Source organism: Dunckerocampus dactyliophorus, chromosome 13 (assembly GCF_027744805.1).
Source record: "Dunckerocampus dactyliophorus isolate RoL2022-P2 chromosome 13, RoL_Ddac_1.1, whole genome shotgun sequence".
In the NCBI taxonomy this organism is placed as follows: domain Eukaryota; kingdom Metazoa; phylum Chordata; class Actinopteri; order Syngnathiformes; family Syngnathidae; genus Dunckerocampus; species Dunckerocampus dactyliophorus.
In genome coordinates, this window is record NC_072831.1 from 2,588,515 (window position 1) to 2,602,670 (window position 14,156).

General features: G+C 43.6%; 1 protein-coding gene across 3 annotated transcripts in view; it reads right to left on the reverse strand.

Moving 5' to 3' along the window:
* gbf1 (golgi brefeldin A resistant guanine nucleotide exchange factor 1) overlaps nt 1–14,156 on the reverse strand; it is a 131,534-nt gene that overhangs the window by 30,357 nt on the left and 87,021 nt on the right. For all 3 annotated transcript variants that reach the window (XM_054797702.1, XM_054797701.1, XM_054797703.1), the window contains exons 16-21: nt 12,925–13,062; nt 7,592–7,680; nt 6,675–6,877; nt 6,421–6,544; nt 2,416–2,541; nt 150–232 (exon numbers count right to left, since the gene is read on the reverse strand). In XM_054797702.1, coding sequence (XP_054653677.1) covers nt 150–232; nt 2,416–2,541; nt 6,421–6,544; nt 6,675–6,877; nt 7,592–7,680; nt 12,925–13,062 — 763 coding nt within the window. The remainder of the gene's footprint in view (nt 1–149; nt 233–2,415; nt 2,542–6,420; nt 6,545–6,674; nt 6,878–7,591; nt 7,681–12,924; nt 13,063–14,156) is intronic.

Here is a 14,156-nt window from a genome sequence, read left to right on the forward strand (position 1 = left end):
TTCTCTTATTACATAAACTATATTGGGTAATAGGAGTGTAAAGATGACTGTAGGGGTGTTATTGTACAGTATGTCTACAGGGCTCAAATAATGTTAAAAAGCATATTTAGAGTTTTCTATGTCTTCTACTTGTATGTACAGATGCTTACTTGATAGCATTGTAGATATCCTCTAACATGTCCTGGTTGAAGTCTTTGTTTCCATTCACTCCCTTGAGATTCTTCTTGAATTGCTGTTGAAAAAAACAAAAATCCATCTTATATCTATAGTGGAGAGCAGACGTCATCAAGACATGTTACGCATGGAGCAGGCCTACAAACACGCTCCTCATACTTTCAAGGCCGCCACAACTCAACCCCACATGAGCAGGCACTGGTGACCAGTGGAACCAGTTGGCTTGAGATACAGCCACAAGAGTAGAGGGACAGATGGTAGATAGAGAACACAGGATAGAGGGGTGGATGGGTTGCTTAGAAGTTGAAGTTCCTGAGTTTGTGTATCGTAGCACGGAGCTAGCTTCTTATGGACTGTCTTCTTTCTCTAAGGGCTGCAGGTGAATGAAGAGTTTCTTTCAGAAACCTCCTTGTATTGTCCACAAGCTCATCAATTCCAGTGGGACTAGCATCAGATTTGTTTGCTGAAGGTTAGCCAAAGACAGACCACTGGAAAAAGCTCCCTTCAGGACTGGTGCTGGGCTGGAAATGTAAAGTGTAAGCTGAGCATTCACCAAACAACACTCATTATGTGTCATTTAATATCTTCAAGTCTCCACATTAGGAAAAGTGGGATTAGGGCCAACATCCTCCTGTAAATAAACATAACCACCTAGTGATAACTGACAGCCTCAAGGCTCACGCTGACAGGAGATGGCCTTAGAACAACTAACCAAAACAATACCCGTGCTGGCCGATATCACATGTCAATATCGGGCAAATAATTATCAGTGGCCGATAATTATGATTATCGGGCAACACTAATATATAGTAATATATATAATTGTAATACATTGTATTTAAATTATCATATAGAACACATTTTTATTGTTTTCAAATTGATTTCATTACCTTTTTTTTACTTTAAAAATGTGTTTAAATAATGAATGAATTGATATAGTGTACAATTATGAATTATAATGTGTATATTATGTGTGCAGACTTTAAAGGAAGTGCACTTTTTTTTTTTTTAATTTTGCCCATCATCCACAATCCTTATGTGAGACATGGACACACGTCTCTCTTTTCTGTGAGTTCTAAAGATATAAAGACAGCTAAAAAAGAGGTAGTTAAGAATGCACGTAATGGAACACGCCTACTTTTACACCACACTTTTGGTCAGATTTCCAAGCACAGTTTGATAAGTGAGGCCTCAGGTCTGCCAACGAATAAGAAGATGTAGCAGGAGGGATCAGTGATGCCAACTCAGCAACTTTGTTGCTATCTTTAGTGAGCATTCAGACCCCTCTACATTGTTCTAGCAACTAGCCACAAATCAAGCAACTTTTTTCTGGTCTTACTGGACACAAACATTAGAAGAACATATCGCTCCTCTCAATGAGCAGTGGGTCCTCCTCAACCCGATCTAAGGCCAGATGGGGTTAAAAATTATACATCAAGTCGTAATAGTTAAAAAAAATTAAAAAAAAAGTCTGTACACATAAAAACACATTCACTGGCTGTCGTGCGCATTTTGGCCAGTCAGAGGCAAAGCGACAACAGATGACTTATAGTTGGACAGTTGGAAAGTAAGAACTTGGCTGTTGGTGTGTCAGTAAATGTGCTCACAATCCCCAGCATCTGTTTATCCACAACCTTTTTGGACCCACGGCCCGGCTCTGGTTCCCACAAATCTCCGCGGACCGGAGTGGTGGTGGTGTGGGTCGTATAGCGATGTCATTTATCTCATTTAGTATGTATTGTGTAAAACTAAAACAGGAACAACATCAAATTAAAAGCGCAAAGTGAATACAGACCCACCATCCACCACTATAAGCTTGGTTTGGTTTGTATCTAGTTATTAACAAAAGTATTTTTTTTTGAGTGTGTATTTTTTTTATCATTGCGCCTGAAAGGTTTCCTCGACCCAGTTCGGCCGCACCCACAGACCGGTACTGGGCCCCGGCCCGGTGGTTGGGGACCCCTGGTGTACACAAGCTGTCAATGAATAAAACAGGCTCCATACCAGCCCACTCCACAGCACCCCCACCAATGCACCCCACGGTGGCTGCACTCTCAGATTGACCACTACTGACTACAGCTTCTGGCGGAGGACTTTTGGAGTCGCCAGGCCGCACCAACTCCCACATGAATGTCACACAAAGACACAGGACTCATTGGTAGGGAATCTGTTCTTTTCTCAGTTTCATGCTGAAAACCTTTCACACTGGGAAAAATAAATACACTGTTTGTTGTCACTCACCTCCACAGTCATGGGAATATTCTGCTTTCGGACGTTGTGGTTATGCTGGTCAGTGTTCAACATGATAACAGCGTAGGCCAAAGCAAATCCTGCATCATTGCTCATGAAGGGAGAGCCATTCACTTTCTGCAAAAACACAAACACACTCAAAACACTGCACAGGAGGCGTGGACCAGTAAGACGTTCTCATGGTGTGATAACCTTGCCAATGCTTTGATGGTTTCACAGTATTAGAATTACAGATCTAAAATGCGTTATTTTCAAATATCTTTATCGAAAAAAGTAAAAAGGCCAAGTCAAACGGTCATTCAACTACTGTGGCTAATCCTGCGACTCAAGTCACAACACAATCTGTATTTTCTTAGTAAAACAAAGCAAAATGTAAATAAATGCAATCAAGTGACCCAAGAAGGTCACAAGATAAATAAAAATTACAACAAAAAAACTCGTAATGTTATGTTATTATTTCATAGTGGCAGATGACACTTTTGTGAGCAACTGAGACGTTAAGTGTTGCTTGTTGTTGAGTGGAGAATAAAGGCTTTACAGCACTTATCCTGCACTCCTTCCTCCTCCTCAATCACATCTGCACATTTGGTGACCCTCCACGTGAGAAATATGCGCCGCCCGATGCTAACGAGCTAAATTGTTCAATCATTTATCTATTTTAGTTCAAGATAACAGAATAAAATAATACAAATAAATGTTAACGAAATAGAAATGTGTGGTGCTTAAGTTGGGCGTCCGACTTTCATCACTATTAGAGCTGTCAACTATTTGCTTTTTATTTATGACTGGTGAGATTTCAATTGTACACTACTTCATTTACAGTCTTTATGTTATTATGAGCTCACTTCATGATATAAAGGCATAAAGTCTGAATTCAACAGTTCTAATAAAAAAAACTACTAGTTGACGCAAATATTCTTTGAGTCTTTGGTGAGCTAGTCAAAATCAGCTGCGTCTGTGTCAAGTTGTCAAACTGAAATCATTGAGGTTTTACACGCTAGTGCTGATTCTCGACACAGCATGCATGCAGTGTTTGAAACCGCATGGCAATCAGTTTTTGTGATCGGCTTTGAGCGGCATTTATCAGCATATGCCGATCACGTTTTTTTTTTTTTTTTTTTTTTACAGAAATCGAACGATATTGATCGGTGGCCGATCGATTGGAGCATCCCCACTTGTAACCAGCCCATGCTTAGTGCACATGATAAATGGAAATGGATAACAGTGTGGCAAATGTCACATTCTCAACTCATCATCACCTCATATAATGACATCCCATAGGGTGGAAAACCCATTCACACCGAGTCACCCCGTAAAATGACTCATCCACTCTTTTAGGAGGACTATTTTTGTATGAAAGGGTTCAGTCCACAAAAAGGTCACTACTGGGAATAGTTTCCAGGTCACATGGTTTCTCTTGCTATTTTGGAGTGTCAGATACTCTCACACAGGAGAGTAGGTCTTTTTACTCGGAGCCTATTTTCAAACTGATGTCATCAAACAACTATAACATGGAGGGCTAGTCATGTGACAGCTTTTGACCTACGTTTTCACCATAGCCACCACCATGACACCATCTCAAATGAGCTGCTCATGGAAAAAATGAAAAGAATAAGCAGCTGTATGGTTTTAGATTGTGGAGACAACGCTCATAATAGCAATCAAAGTCAATAATAGCAAGGACTAAAGGGTCACTGATATGATTTTTCTAATTTGCATAAATATGTTCTACATTGTTCGTTTTTTGAAAGCAAACGTTAAATTAGTAAAAATTACACTTGGTCTGAACTCGCCAGAAAAGGGGCATCGGCAAGTGGCATCGGCAAAGGGGCAGCTCACATTTGAAAGAAACCTGAGAGAATGGACGAGATAGAAGATCATTACAGTGCTTACATTGAGCAAGGAAGAAACATCTGGAGATGAAATAGAGAACTTGCAGAACATGGAATTAAGCCGTATTTACAATGGGATTATATGTCTGATGCTGAGGTGTCCAATGACAAAGACATGGCAAGGAAGATCAGTCGGCTTCAAACACAGAATGCTAAGTGTAAATTACCTTAGAGTTGCTTATCCTTAAATCCTTAACGTTTTAAACTGGCTTCTTAATGAGCGTAAAGGGCTCTTTGGAGCCTTTTTTATGAAAGTAAGCTATGGTGGCAGAGTGTTTACAATACAATATGTCAATAAAACATGACTTAATCTGTTCTGTGGCAACTTTGACGCATTTCTCCTCCTTTTGTCCTGTGTAACTTATTGCATCAGGACTAGCATCCAAGCATCCAAAATGCCTTTTTACCGTAATTTCAAGCCAAATGCTTGTCCCTCTGTGTACTTACTTCGTTCATTTTAAACCTGTCCGCCTACAAAGCACCTTGTCCGGCCAGGGCAGGTGGCTCACCCCGCTCTATACTCTGCTTCTCCTGACATTCACAACTCGACCCGGGGCTGCTCAGATCACGTGTCCGCTTACAATGCACCATCCTCGGTCACCATTGGTGTCTATCGTACGTACTTTGTCCATTGTAGTCTTAAACCTTCATCTTATGGTTAAACCTCCGTCTTTTGGACAAGAAAACAAACCTAGAGTATCACTCGGACACTATACAGCCAGCGGCAACATAACGTTTTGGCATGACTACTATTTTGATGAAAAATATACCGAACAAAGTCGACGAGCTTAACTCTAAAAACGTTTGTTTACTCTGCTTCAGATGAGAGCTGCCCCTTTGCCGACGTCACTTGGGAAACGTCCCTCTTCTGACGACATAAGACCATCATGGCGCCCGCCTCGTACAAAAATGTAATTTTTACAACTTCAACGTTTGCGTTCAAAAAAACGAACAACGTAGAACATAATTACAAACAATATAGAACATATTTAAGCAGAGATGAAAAACTCATATCAGTAAAGAATCCATTGGCATTTACGAACCAGCTCTCGAACCCGAAAGCTCTCCAAAAACAACAACAACAAGGTTTTATGGTTTTATAACCATGCTGTGAGCATGCAGTAATAGGCACATTCATGATAACATATAATGCCTTATTTTGCATGACTTGGACGTGTAAATGTAGAGCTTGCAAAGCCATGCCAACAGAAAAGAGTGTGTCTGCTGCACTGAATGGCATACAGTGCTACCATGGGTGGAAAGGCTTGGTATGTATGGCGAGGAGGGCATTGCATCACAACCAAGGAAGAATTGTAAGCACTAACAAACCCTGCAGTGATAAGACACTGTTTTTCCACCTTTTTCATTCATTGGGTTGTCTATTCCTAGTTCTTCATACGCTTGTTCTTGTTTCTTAGTACATATTGGTGTCCTATCACATTGTTTTGCAGTGGGTCCGTTACCTCTGGGTAGTGGCATGAGGCGCTGCGAGCAAGGAGCTGTGTAGTTCTTTGGTGTTAGCTGCTACAATAACAATGCCGCTGCAGGTTGGTTAATATGCAGGTCAGTTAAGTAAATGGAACATTGTTGGCATTTTTGGAGGCTTTTTTTTTTTTTTTTTTAAGAGGCATTATAGTCTAAATAGATGTAATGGTTGAATTTATTTTGAACATGCATGCAAGTTACATTGGAAGTTCTTATTTAATCCTACACCCTTCCCGTTTCACATCAATTACAGTGCATTTGTTCACGTCCTGTATTCCAAATGTGCTCCTTGCCAATTTGAAATACGCTGGTAAATGGTAAGGCAGTATACACTCCCCTCCAAAAGCTTGGGAACACCTGCAGGTGTAATAATAGGCGTTTAAAGGTGGATACAGATGTGTTATTTCATGTTTACAGGGCTCTAATAATGTTAAAAAAAACACTCAAACAGTATAACAATATTCAATTTATTAACACTGAATCATATAGCGCGGAAATTCACTTATCACGGTCGCTATAAACGAGGGACGACTGTACCGAGCACGTCCAAAATTAAACAGAAGTGATGAATACATGGAATGAAATCATTGTTTCCACAACTTGGGAAGCTAAGCCTTACATGCCAGTTGTCTGTGAAGGTTTCCAGAAGCCTTTGGATGACAGGAGCTTCTCCGGGTAATCTGAAGGCCTCTAGGTAAAGCCTCAAGGCCTCATCAATACGGAGCCCCTGAAAAGCGAAAGTGCTGCAACGACACTTGATATTACTGACACAGCATTCTACATGTTACTTCAACACATGTCAACACATTCTCTATGATGAAGAATCAAATAAGAATCAACATTTAAAAAAAAAAAGTTTTTCCAACTCCTTACTTGACAAAGCTGTCCAGGAGCTCCATATTCTTGCGGTCACTTATGTATTCCCCTATCATCTTTTTGTCTAATCGGGGGTTTTCTCGAAGCCACTGGGCCACTTGGTTGTTGTCCAGTGGATTACTGAGAAGGCCGTTCTCCTGAAGGAACTGAATTCCTTTCTTTGGCTTCAGGTTAAACTGCTCTGTTCCTGTGATCAGCAGCTACAGAGACAGAATGACAGTAATTCATTGTGTTAGAAAAAAACAATCAGCAACTATGAAGACAGCCATCCTATCATGTATCGCTCCCTCGTGGTTTTTCAAAAATGAATGAATGAATAAATGATGGCTGTTTCCTGGTTGACTACAGTCTGTTATTAGCTCATATTGAAAGACAAGTCCTATGCAGCATTCCGGCCTCTAGGTGTGAGACATTATCTCAAGATTAGATTAGCTTCACACTGCATGTAGTCAGCCATGGCATGTCTGACATGATAGACGGGGGAAAAAAAATAAGTTATCCTCACATTGAGTGTGGAAGTGGTACATTGTTGGCGTCTTACTTTGTTCTTCTTCCCCACTCCTTTTGAATCACTAAATTTAGAATAAGTCAATTGGAGAGGCTACTAGTTATCTCGGTAGCTTGCTATGCTCGTTGCAGCCGCCTCTGATCCCGTAGCCTGCACATTAGCAATGTGGTGTAAACGAAGAATAATAGGAGTGTCAAGGTGACTATAGGGGTGTTATTTCACGTCTACAGGTCTCTGATGATGTTAAAAAGCATATTTAGAAAGTCAAACAGGTTTTCTATGCTCTAACTACAAAAATATTCAATTTATTAATATTGAATCCTACTTTGCAGAAATGCACTGATCGTGGTTGGGTCTGCAACCAATTAACTGCAGTAAAGGAGGGATGACTGTAGGCACACTTCACCTTTTTCTTTGTTTTGATGTCCAGCAGCTCTTGGGAATCAGGTGTACAAGAGGAGAACCTGTGAGGTTTTTTCTTTGTTTTCTTGTCAACTGCAAGAAAACAATAATGAGTAAAACTGTCAAGTGACAAAGTTTCCACAGGCTGTTTTTACAATGCATAAACAGGAGGTCCTTGTGTTCCAACGTTTCATGATTACATACACAATCTCATAAATCATTCATACTGTACAAAAACTAGTTATGTGCGTATGACAGAAGAATACCTCGACAGAAGGACACACAGGTGGAAGAAAACCTAGGCATGAAGATACATAGGGAGTAGAATTTACAGTGAGCAGTGTCGTGGGGTCTCATTATTCCCAATAAGCCTGTCTCTCGCTCCCTTGCAAGGCCTCTTCCAGTGTGCAAGACAACCATAGAGATAAAACTCAGGAATTGTTCTTTTTTTTTTATTACTGTTTCATTTCATTCTTGTATTGAATCTTTTTAATTGCTGTATGTGATGTGCCCTTCATGTGTTGTGTGTACAGTGTGAGTGTCTTACACTGCTGATCAAATTGTTAAGAGCAGTTGAAAGATGTTAAGAATGTACATTTTGGACTGTTGGATCTCAAAGGGTCACTGACATGATTTATCAACTTTCTTAAGTACGTTCTATATTGTTTGTCATTATGTTATATGGACGAAACAAAGATGTTAACAGTCATTATAAAGATTTGAGCGATGTGTCAATAGTTTGAGGAGGAAGAAACATCTGGAAATGAAATAGAGAACTAGCGGCTTTGGCGCGGTGGTCGAGGCAAAAACTCGGATGTGGGAGGAGTTCGGTGAGGCCATGGAACACGACTTTCGGTCGGCCTCGAAGAGGTTCTGGCAAACCGTCCGGCGCCTCAGAAAGGGGAAGCAATGCCCAGTCCACACTGTTTACAGTGGGGACGGGGGCCTGCTGACCTCAACTGAAGATATAGTTGGGCGGTGGAAGGAATACTTTGAGGCCCTTCTCAATCCCACTGACATACCTTCCATAGAGGAAGCAGAGGCTGAGGACACAAACGCGGGCAGTTCCATCACCGTGGCTGAGGTATCTGGGGTAGTCAAAACGCTCCCCAGTGGCAAAGCTCCGGGGGTGGACGAGTTTCGCCCTGAATTCCCCAAGGTTCTGGATGTTGAGGGACTGTCTTGGCTGACACGTCTCTTCAACATTGCGTGGAAGTCGGGAACAGTACCTCTGGATTGGCAGACTGGGGTGGTGGTCCCCCTTTTCAAGAAGGGTGACCGGAGTGTGTGTTCCAACTACAGGGGGATCACACTCCTCAGCCTCCCTGGGAAAGTCTATTCCAGGGTGCTGGAGAGAAGGGTACGACCGTTAGTCGAACCTCGGCCACAGGCGGTGCAATGTGGTTTTCGTCCTGGTCGCGGAACACTGGACCAGCTCTACACCCTTGCAAGGGTACTGGAGGGTACTTGGGAGTTTGCCCAACCGGTCTACATGTGCTTTGTGGACCTGGAAAAGGTATTCGACCGTGTCCCTCGCGGTGTCCTGTGGGGGGTGCTCCGAGAGTATGGGATTGTTGGCGTGCTACTACGTGCCATTCGGTCCTTGTACAATCGGAGCAGGAGCCTGGTTCGCATTGCCAGTGGTAAGTCAAGCCTGTTTCCGGTGAACGTTGGCCTCCACCAAGGCTGCCCTTTGTCACCAATTTTGTTCATAATTTTCATGGACAGAATTTCTAGGCGCAGCCAAGGTGTCGAGGGAGTCCAGTTCTGGGGCCTTAGGATCTCGTCTCTGCTATTTGCGGACGATGTGGTCCTGATGGCCTCATCGGGCTGTGACCTGCAGCGTTTACTGGGACGGTTTGAATCTGAGTGTGAAGCTTCTGGGATGAGACTCAGCACCTCCAAATCTGAGGCCATGGTCCTCAGTCGGAAAAGGGTGGATTGCTCCCTCCGGGTTGGGAATGAGGTCCTGCCCCAGGTGGAGGAGTTCAAGTATCTCGGGGTCTTGTTTTCGAGTGAGGGAAGGTTGGAGCGTGAGGTCGATAGGCGGATCGCCGCAGTGTCTGTAGTAATGCGGTCGCTGTACCGGACCGTCGTGGTGAAGAGAGAGCTGAGCCGGAAGGCAAAGCTCTCAATTTACCGTTCAATCTACGTATGTTCCCAACCTCACCTATGGTCATGAGCTTAGGGTCATGACAGAAAAAACGACATCGTGGATACAAGCGGCTGAAATGAGTTTTCTTCATAGGGTGGCGGGACTCACCCTAACAGATAGGGTGAGGAGCTCGGTCATCCGGGAGGCGCTCAGAGTAGAGCCGCTGCTTCTTCACATCAAGAGGAGCCAGCTGAGGTGGCCGGGCATCTAGTCCGGATGCCTCCCGGACGCCTCCCTGGTGAGGTGTTTCGGGCATGCCCAACCGGGAGAAGGCCCCGGGGAAAACCTAGGACACGCTGGAGGGATTATGTCTCGCAGCTGGCCTGGGAACGCCTTTGTGTCCCCCCGGTGGAGCTGGAGGAGGTAGTCGGGGACCGGGAAGTCTGGACTTCCCTACTAAGACTGCTGCCCCCGCGACCCGGACCCGGATAAGCGGAGGAAAATGGAATGGAATGGAATGAGCGTAAGGGGCTCTTTGGAGCGAGGCGAGCCGGTGGTCCATATCACATACAAATAAATTAGCATTTGCTACATTCTCCTCACATCCATAGCTCTACCCGGGGCTGCTCACAACATGTGCCAGCATACAATGCACCTAAAGCACCTCACCAGGCGATAGCAGGTGGCTTGCCCTGCTGCATAATCTGGTTTTCCTGATCTCCACAGCTGCACCCGGGGCTGCTGACAGCATGTGTCCGCTTACAACAATGCACTATTCTCGGCAGCCACGGCGGGTGGCTATCGTACTTGCTTCGTTCATTGCAGTCTAAACATTCGTCTTAAAAGAAAACAAATTTACAGTGTCACTCGAACACTGAACAGCCAGTGGCAACAGGTTTTGGCATGCCTACTATTTCGCTGAATAATATACCAAACAAAGTCTGCTAAGATGACAGCCGTCCCTACACCGTCTCGGAAATGTCCCCTTTCCGAGACGGCTATCAGAAAAATTTACCGCCACATATTTTTAAAATAATTTGTACTAATTTAACGTTTGCTTTCAAAAAAATGAACAACATAGCACATAATTACAGACAATGCAGAACATATTTAAGCAAAGTTGAAAAATCATGTCAGTGGCCCTTTAAGGAGGTTCTAAGTAGAGCTTCAAAATGCAAAAAAAGAAATGGGTGTGAAACAATTTTTGATTCAGCAGTTTATTGCAAAGAAACATTAAAGTGAAATAGGCTGTTCAAAACCTTAAGAGCACAGCCTTTAAGGCAAAATGTTGGAAAAATGTGAATTGAATGTGATTTAGTGTCAGGTATTGACACGGTCAAGATCTCTTGATGGCAAAGGCGAAAAAGCTTTTTTCCTTGAACGCGGTGGGATTGTTGAGGAAGGCCTATCGCAGCGCGCCACTGCTGCTGAGGTTGGACACAGTAAGAGAGTCAACTTATTCAAACATCCTGAGGCTCATGGAACAAAAAAAGTCAAGTGGTAGACCCAAAAAAATATGAACGCAGGATCCCATTGTGTGTCCGTCAAGACACGCGACCATTCTCGGCCCAAATGAAGGTTGTTACTGGTGCCCACTGCAGTCTAATAACCATCATACGCCATCGGCCAGTGAAGGCTTTTAAGAAAAAAGAAGCTCTTCAAAGGCCACCAAATTGGGTGTTTTATCATCTGAAAAAATGTAAGCTTGACAGTCCTAATGGCTTCCAATTTTACTGGCATAACAAAGAGATCCCACCTGAGATGTTTTCCAAACGGCACAGTAGAGAGAGCGGCATCATGATCCTTCAATGAAACAATGGAGATCCAGGTTGTGCAGGGGTGTCAAACGGCAGCTGGCTATGTGCAGATGTTGCAGGGGGGCATCCCTCATGGCTGGAGGCTCTCATCTGTGTGGTAATGACTGGCTTTTTCAACCAACCAACGCTGTACTTCACAAAGGACTTCTTCCAAAGGAATAAGATCACTCTTTTGGACCATCCTGCGTGTTTCCCCTGATCTAAATCCAATGGAGAATATTTGGGGATGAATGACAAGGGAAGTTTGGACATCAGTTCCAGACAGTGGATTCCCTCCGTGAAGGCACCTTCACCACCTGAAGCAACATTCCCACTAGCCTCCCAGAAACACTGGCATCATGCATGCCCAAACACATTTTTCAGTTCATTAACAAGAATGGCGCAGCTACTCTTTGCGGCCCCAATCTCTAAGATTGAAAAACTGGAGAGGTTGGTCAGCTCACTTGCCAAAAAAGTGGCTGGGTGTCCCCAGATGTTCAGCAACATTGGGCTGTATGGAAGAGGCGTCCAGGAGCTTCTCGTTTCCAGCCTTGCAGAGGACTTCAAATGTTCCAAAGTAAGGTTGGAAATGACAGTGACGATGTCCCGTGACCTATGTGTAACCCAAACCAGCTCCTACCGTGATGACTGGAAGGAAATGGACCCATTTGCAGCTGCTCAGCAGACATTGTTGGTCTTGTGCAACAAGGGTGAGGTGTCCTTGGCCTTGGAGAGGGCAGGCCAACCTGGAAGCCGACAGCTCCAGCTCAGCACTGATGTCTGCTCGTCGAGGAGATGCGGCTGCAGGAGCAGGCAGAGAGAGGTGCAAAGGCTGTCTCGCAAGCAAAGCAAGGGCAGTGGATGGGAAGGGAGGGAGTTGAGAGGAGAAAGCTCTCTTGAAGGGAGTTGTTGCGAATGGAAGCATTTCGCATCAGCTTCATCCTACCGGCCATGTACGATGTCTTGCCTATCCCTTCTAACCTCAACCAATGGCGTGGAGAAGCTCCAACATCCCCACTCTGTCCATTTCCAGCCATACTGAAACACATTCTTGTTGCAGGCTGCAAGACAAGCCTGTTACAAGGCCGCCACACCTGGCGATACAACTATGCCCTCAAGTACCTTGCAGCTACTCTGGAGAACCGACACACAAATATCAATGCCCTGCCTCCTCCACCACTCCATTCAGCATCTGCAAGAGCCTTCATGAGAGAAGGTGCAACACTAGCTGAAGTCCAACATCGGACATCAGCCAGCTCGGAGGGGCACGTGACTGGAAGTTCAACAATCCAAATGTACATTCTTGACATTTTGATCAGGAGTGTATGATTTAGATATCAACTCCCACTCCCACACTGAAACGCCACTTCCGTCAGCGTTGTAGGAGCGGACGTGGTACGTAGACAAAGGACCTCCTGTACAAACCATACAAGTTCTACGTCTTACTTGTGTCATTGTCTCCTTGATCGTGTCTACCCAGTCTCATCTTTTCTGCCATCAGATATCCACTTGTTGGTGGGTAGCCTGGAGTGCTGTCAGCTTGTGGAAAAGTCAAACCATTGGTGACGCCATCTTTAATTAGATCTGAGAAGAAATGAGAAAAGGTGTAGTTTAACAAACATTTCATGAAAGACTGTGATGACAAAGTAATTCCTGATGCGTTTGGACAACAATTGTGATTTAGACAGAGAGGAGACACAGGCAAAAAATAAGGGTGGGCCAAAAGTAGGTAGGCAGTGTGTCAGAGGTACCTGCATGATGAAGGCATTGATGCTATAAACCAGGAGTGTCAAACTCGTGCCATGGAGGGCCGAGACACTGCAGGTTTTCTTTCCAGCCAGTCACTAAAGCAGGTGATTTTAATGATCAACACCTTCAGTTTGAGGGAAGGAGCTCATCAATTAAATCACCTGCTGAAGAAACTGGTTGGAGAGAAAACCTGCAGCGTCTCGGCCCTCCAGGGCACGAGTTTGACACGTGCTATAAACTGTTCCAGTTGAAGGTTTTCAACCGGAATATTTCATCCATACACATCTAGGATGTGTTGTTTAAGGGTTATTTTTTTCAGCAGTGCAGATACTAGCGATTCAACATTCACGCCATGCAAATTCGGATTGTTGGTAAAAAAAAATTTTTTTAAAAACACTAATAAAAAATAAATCTAAAAAATAGGCCATTTGTTCCGCAGAAAACATATCCTTCTCACCTTAAGTTGGTAATAATTTCCAAATACGTGACAATACAGGTAAAATGTACAGCATACTTACATGTATCACTGTTGAAAAAGCCTACAATTTTACGCTTATATCTTTTTGCTTCACTGTTTTTTTTGGTTTTTTTTTTCTTCTTTTTGCTTCACTGTTAATGTTTTTCCATCAAGCATTGAGATTTTTATTGCAGTCCTTGAACGCGCCATAGTTGCTGTGAGATGCAAAACGTCTACACTGTGACTCCCATTCCATCTGTTCATGGATCATATCATCTTCCAATAGTGAAGGGGAGGACTATGGAGCTGAATCCAATCTAATCATTACACCACTCACTCTTCTTGCAAATGTTGATCTGAAATCATAGGATCATCAATGTCAAGCTAGCAGGTGGGTTTTTGTGTGTCAAAAACAGATGTTTTCATGGGCATCTCAATTACTCGCTGTTCTTCTGTTCACCACTGAAAGGTA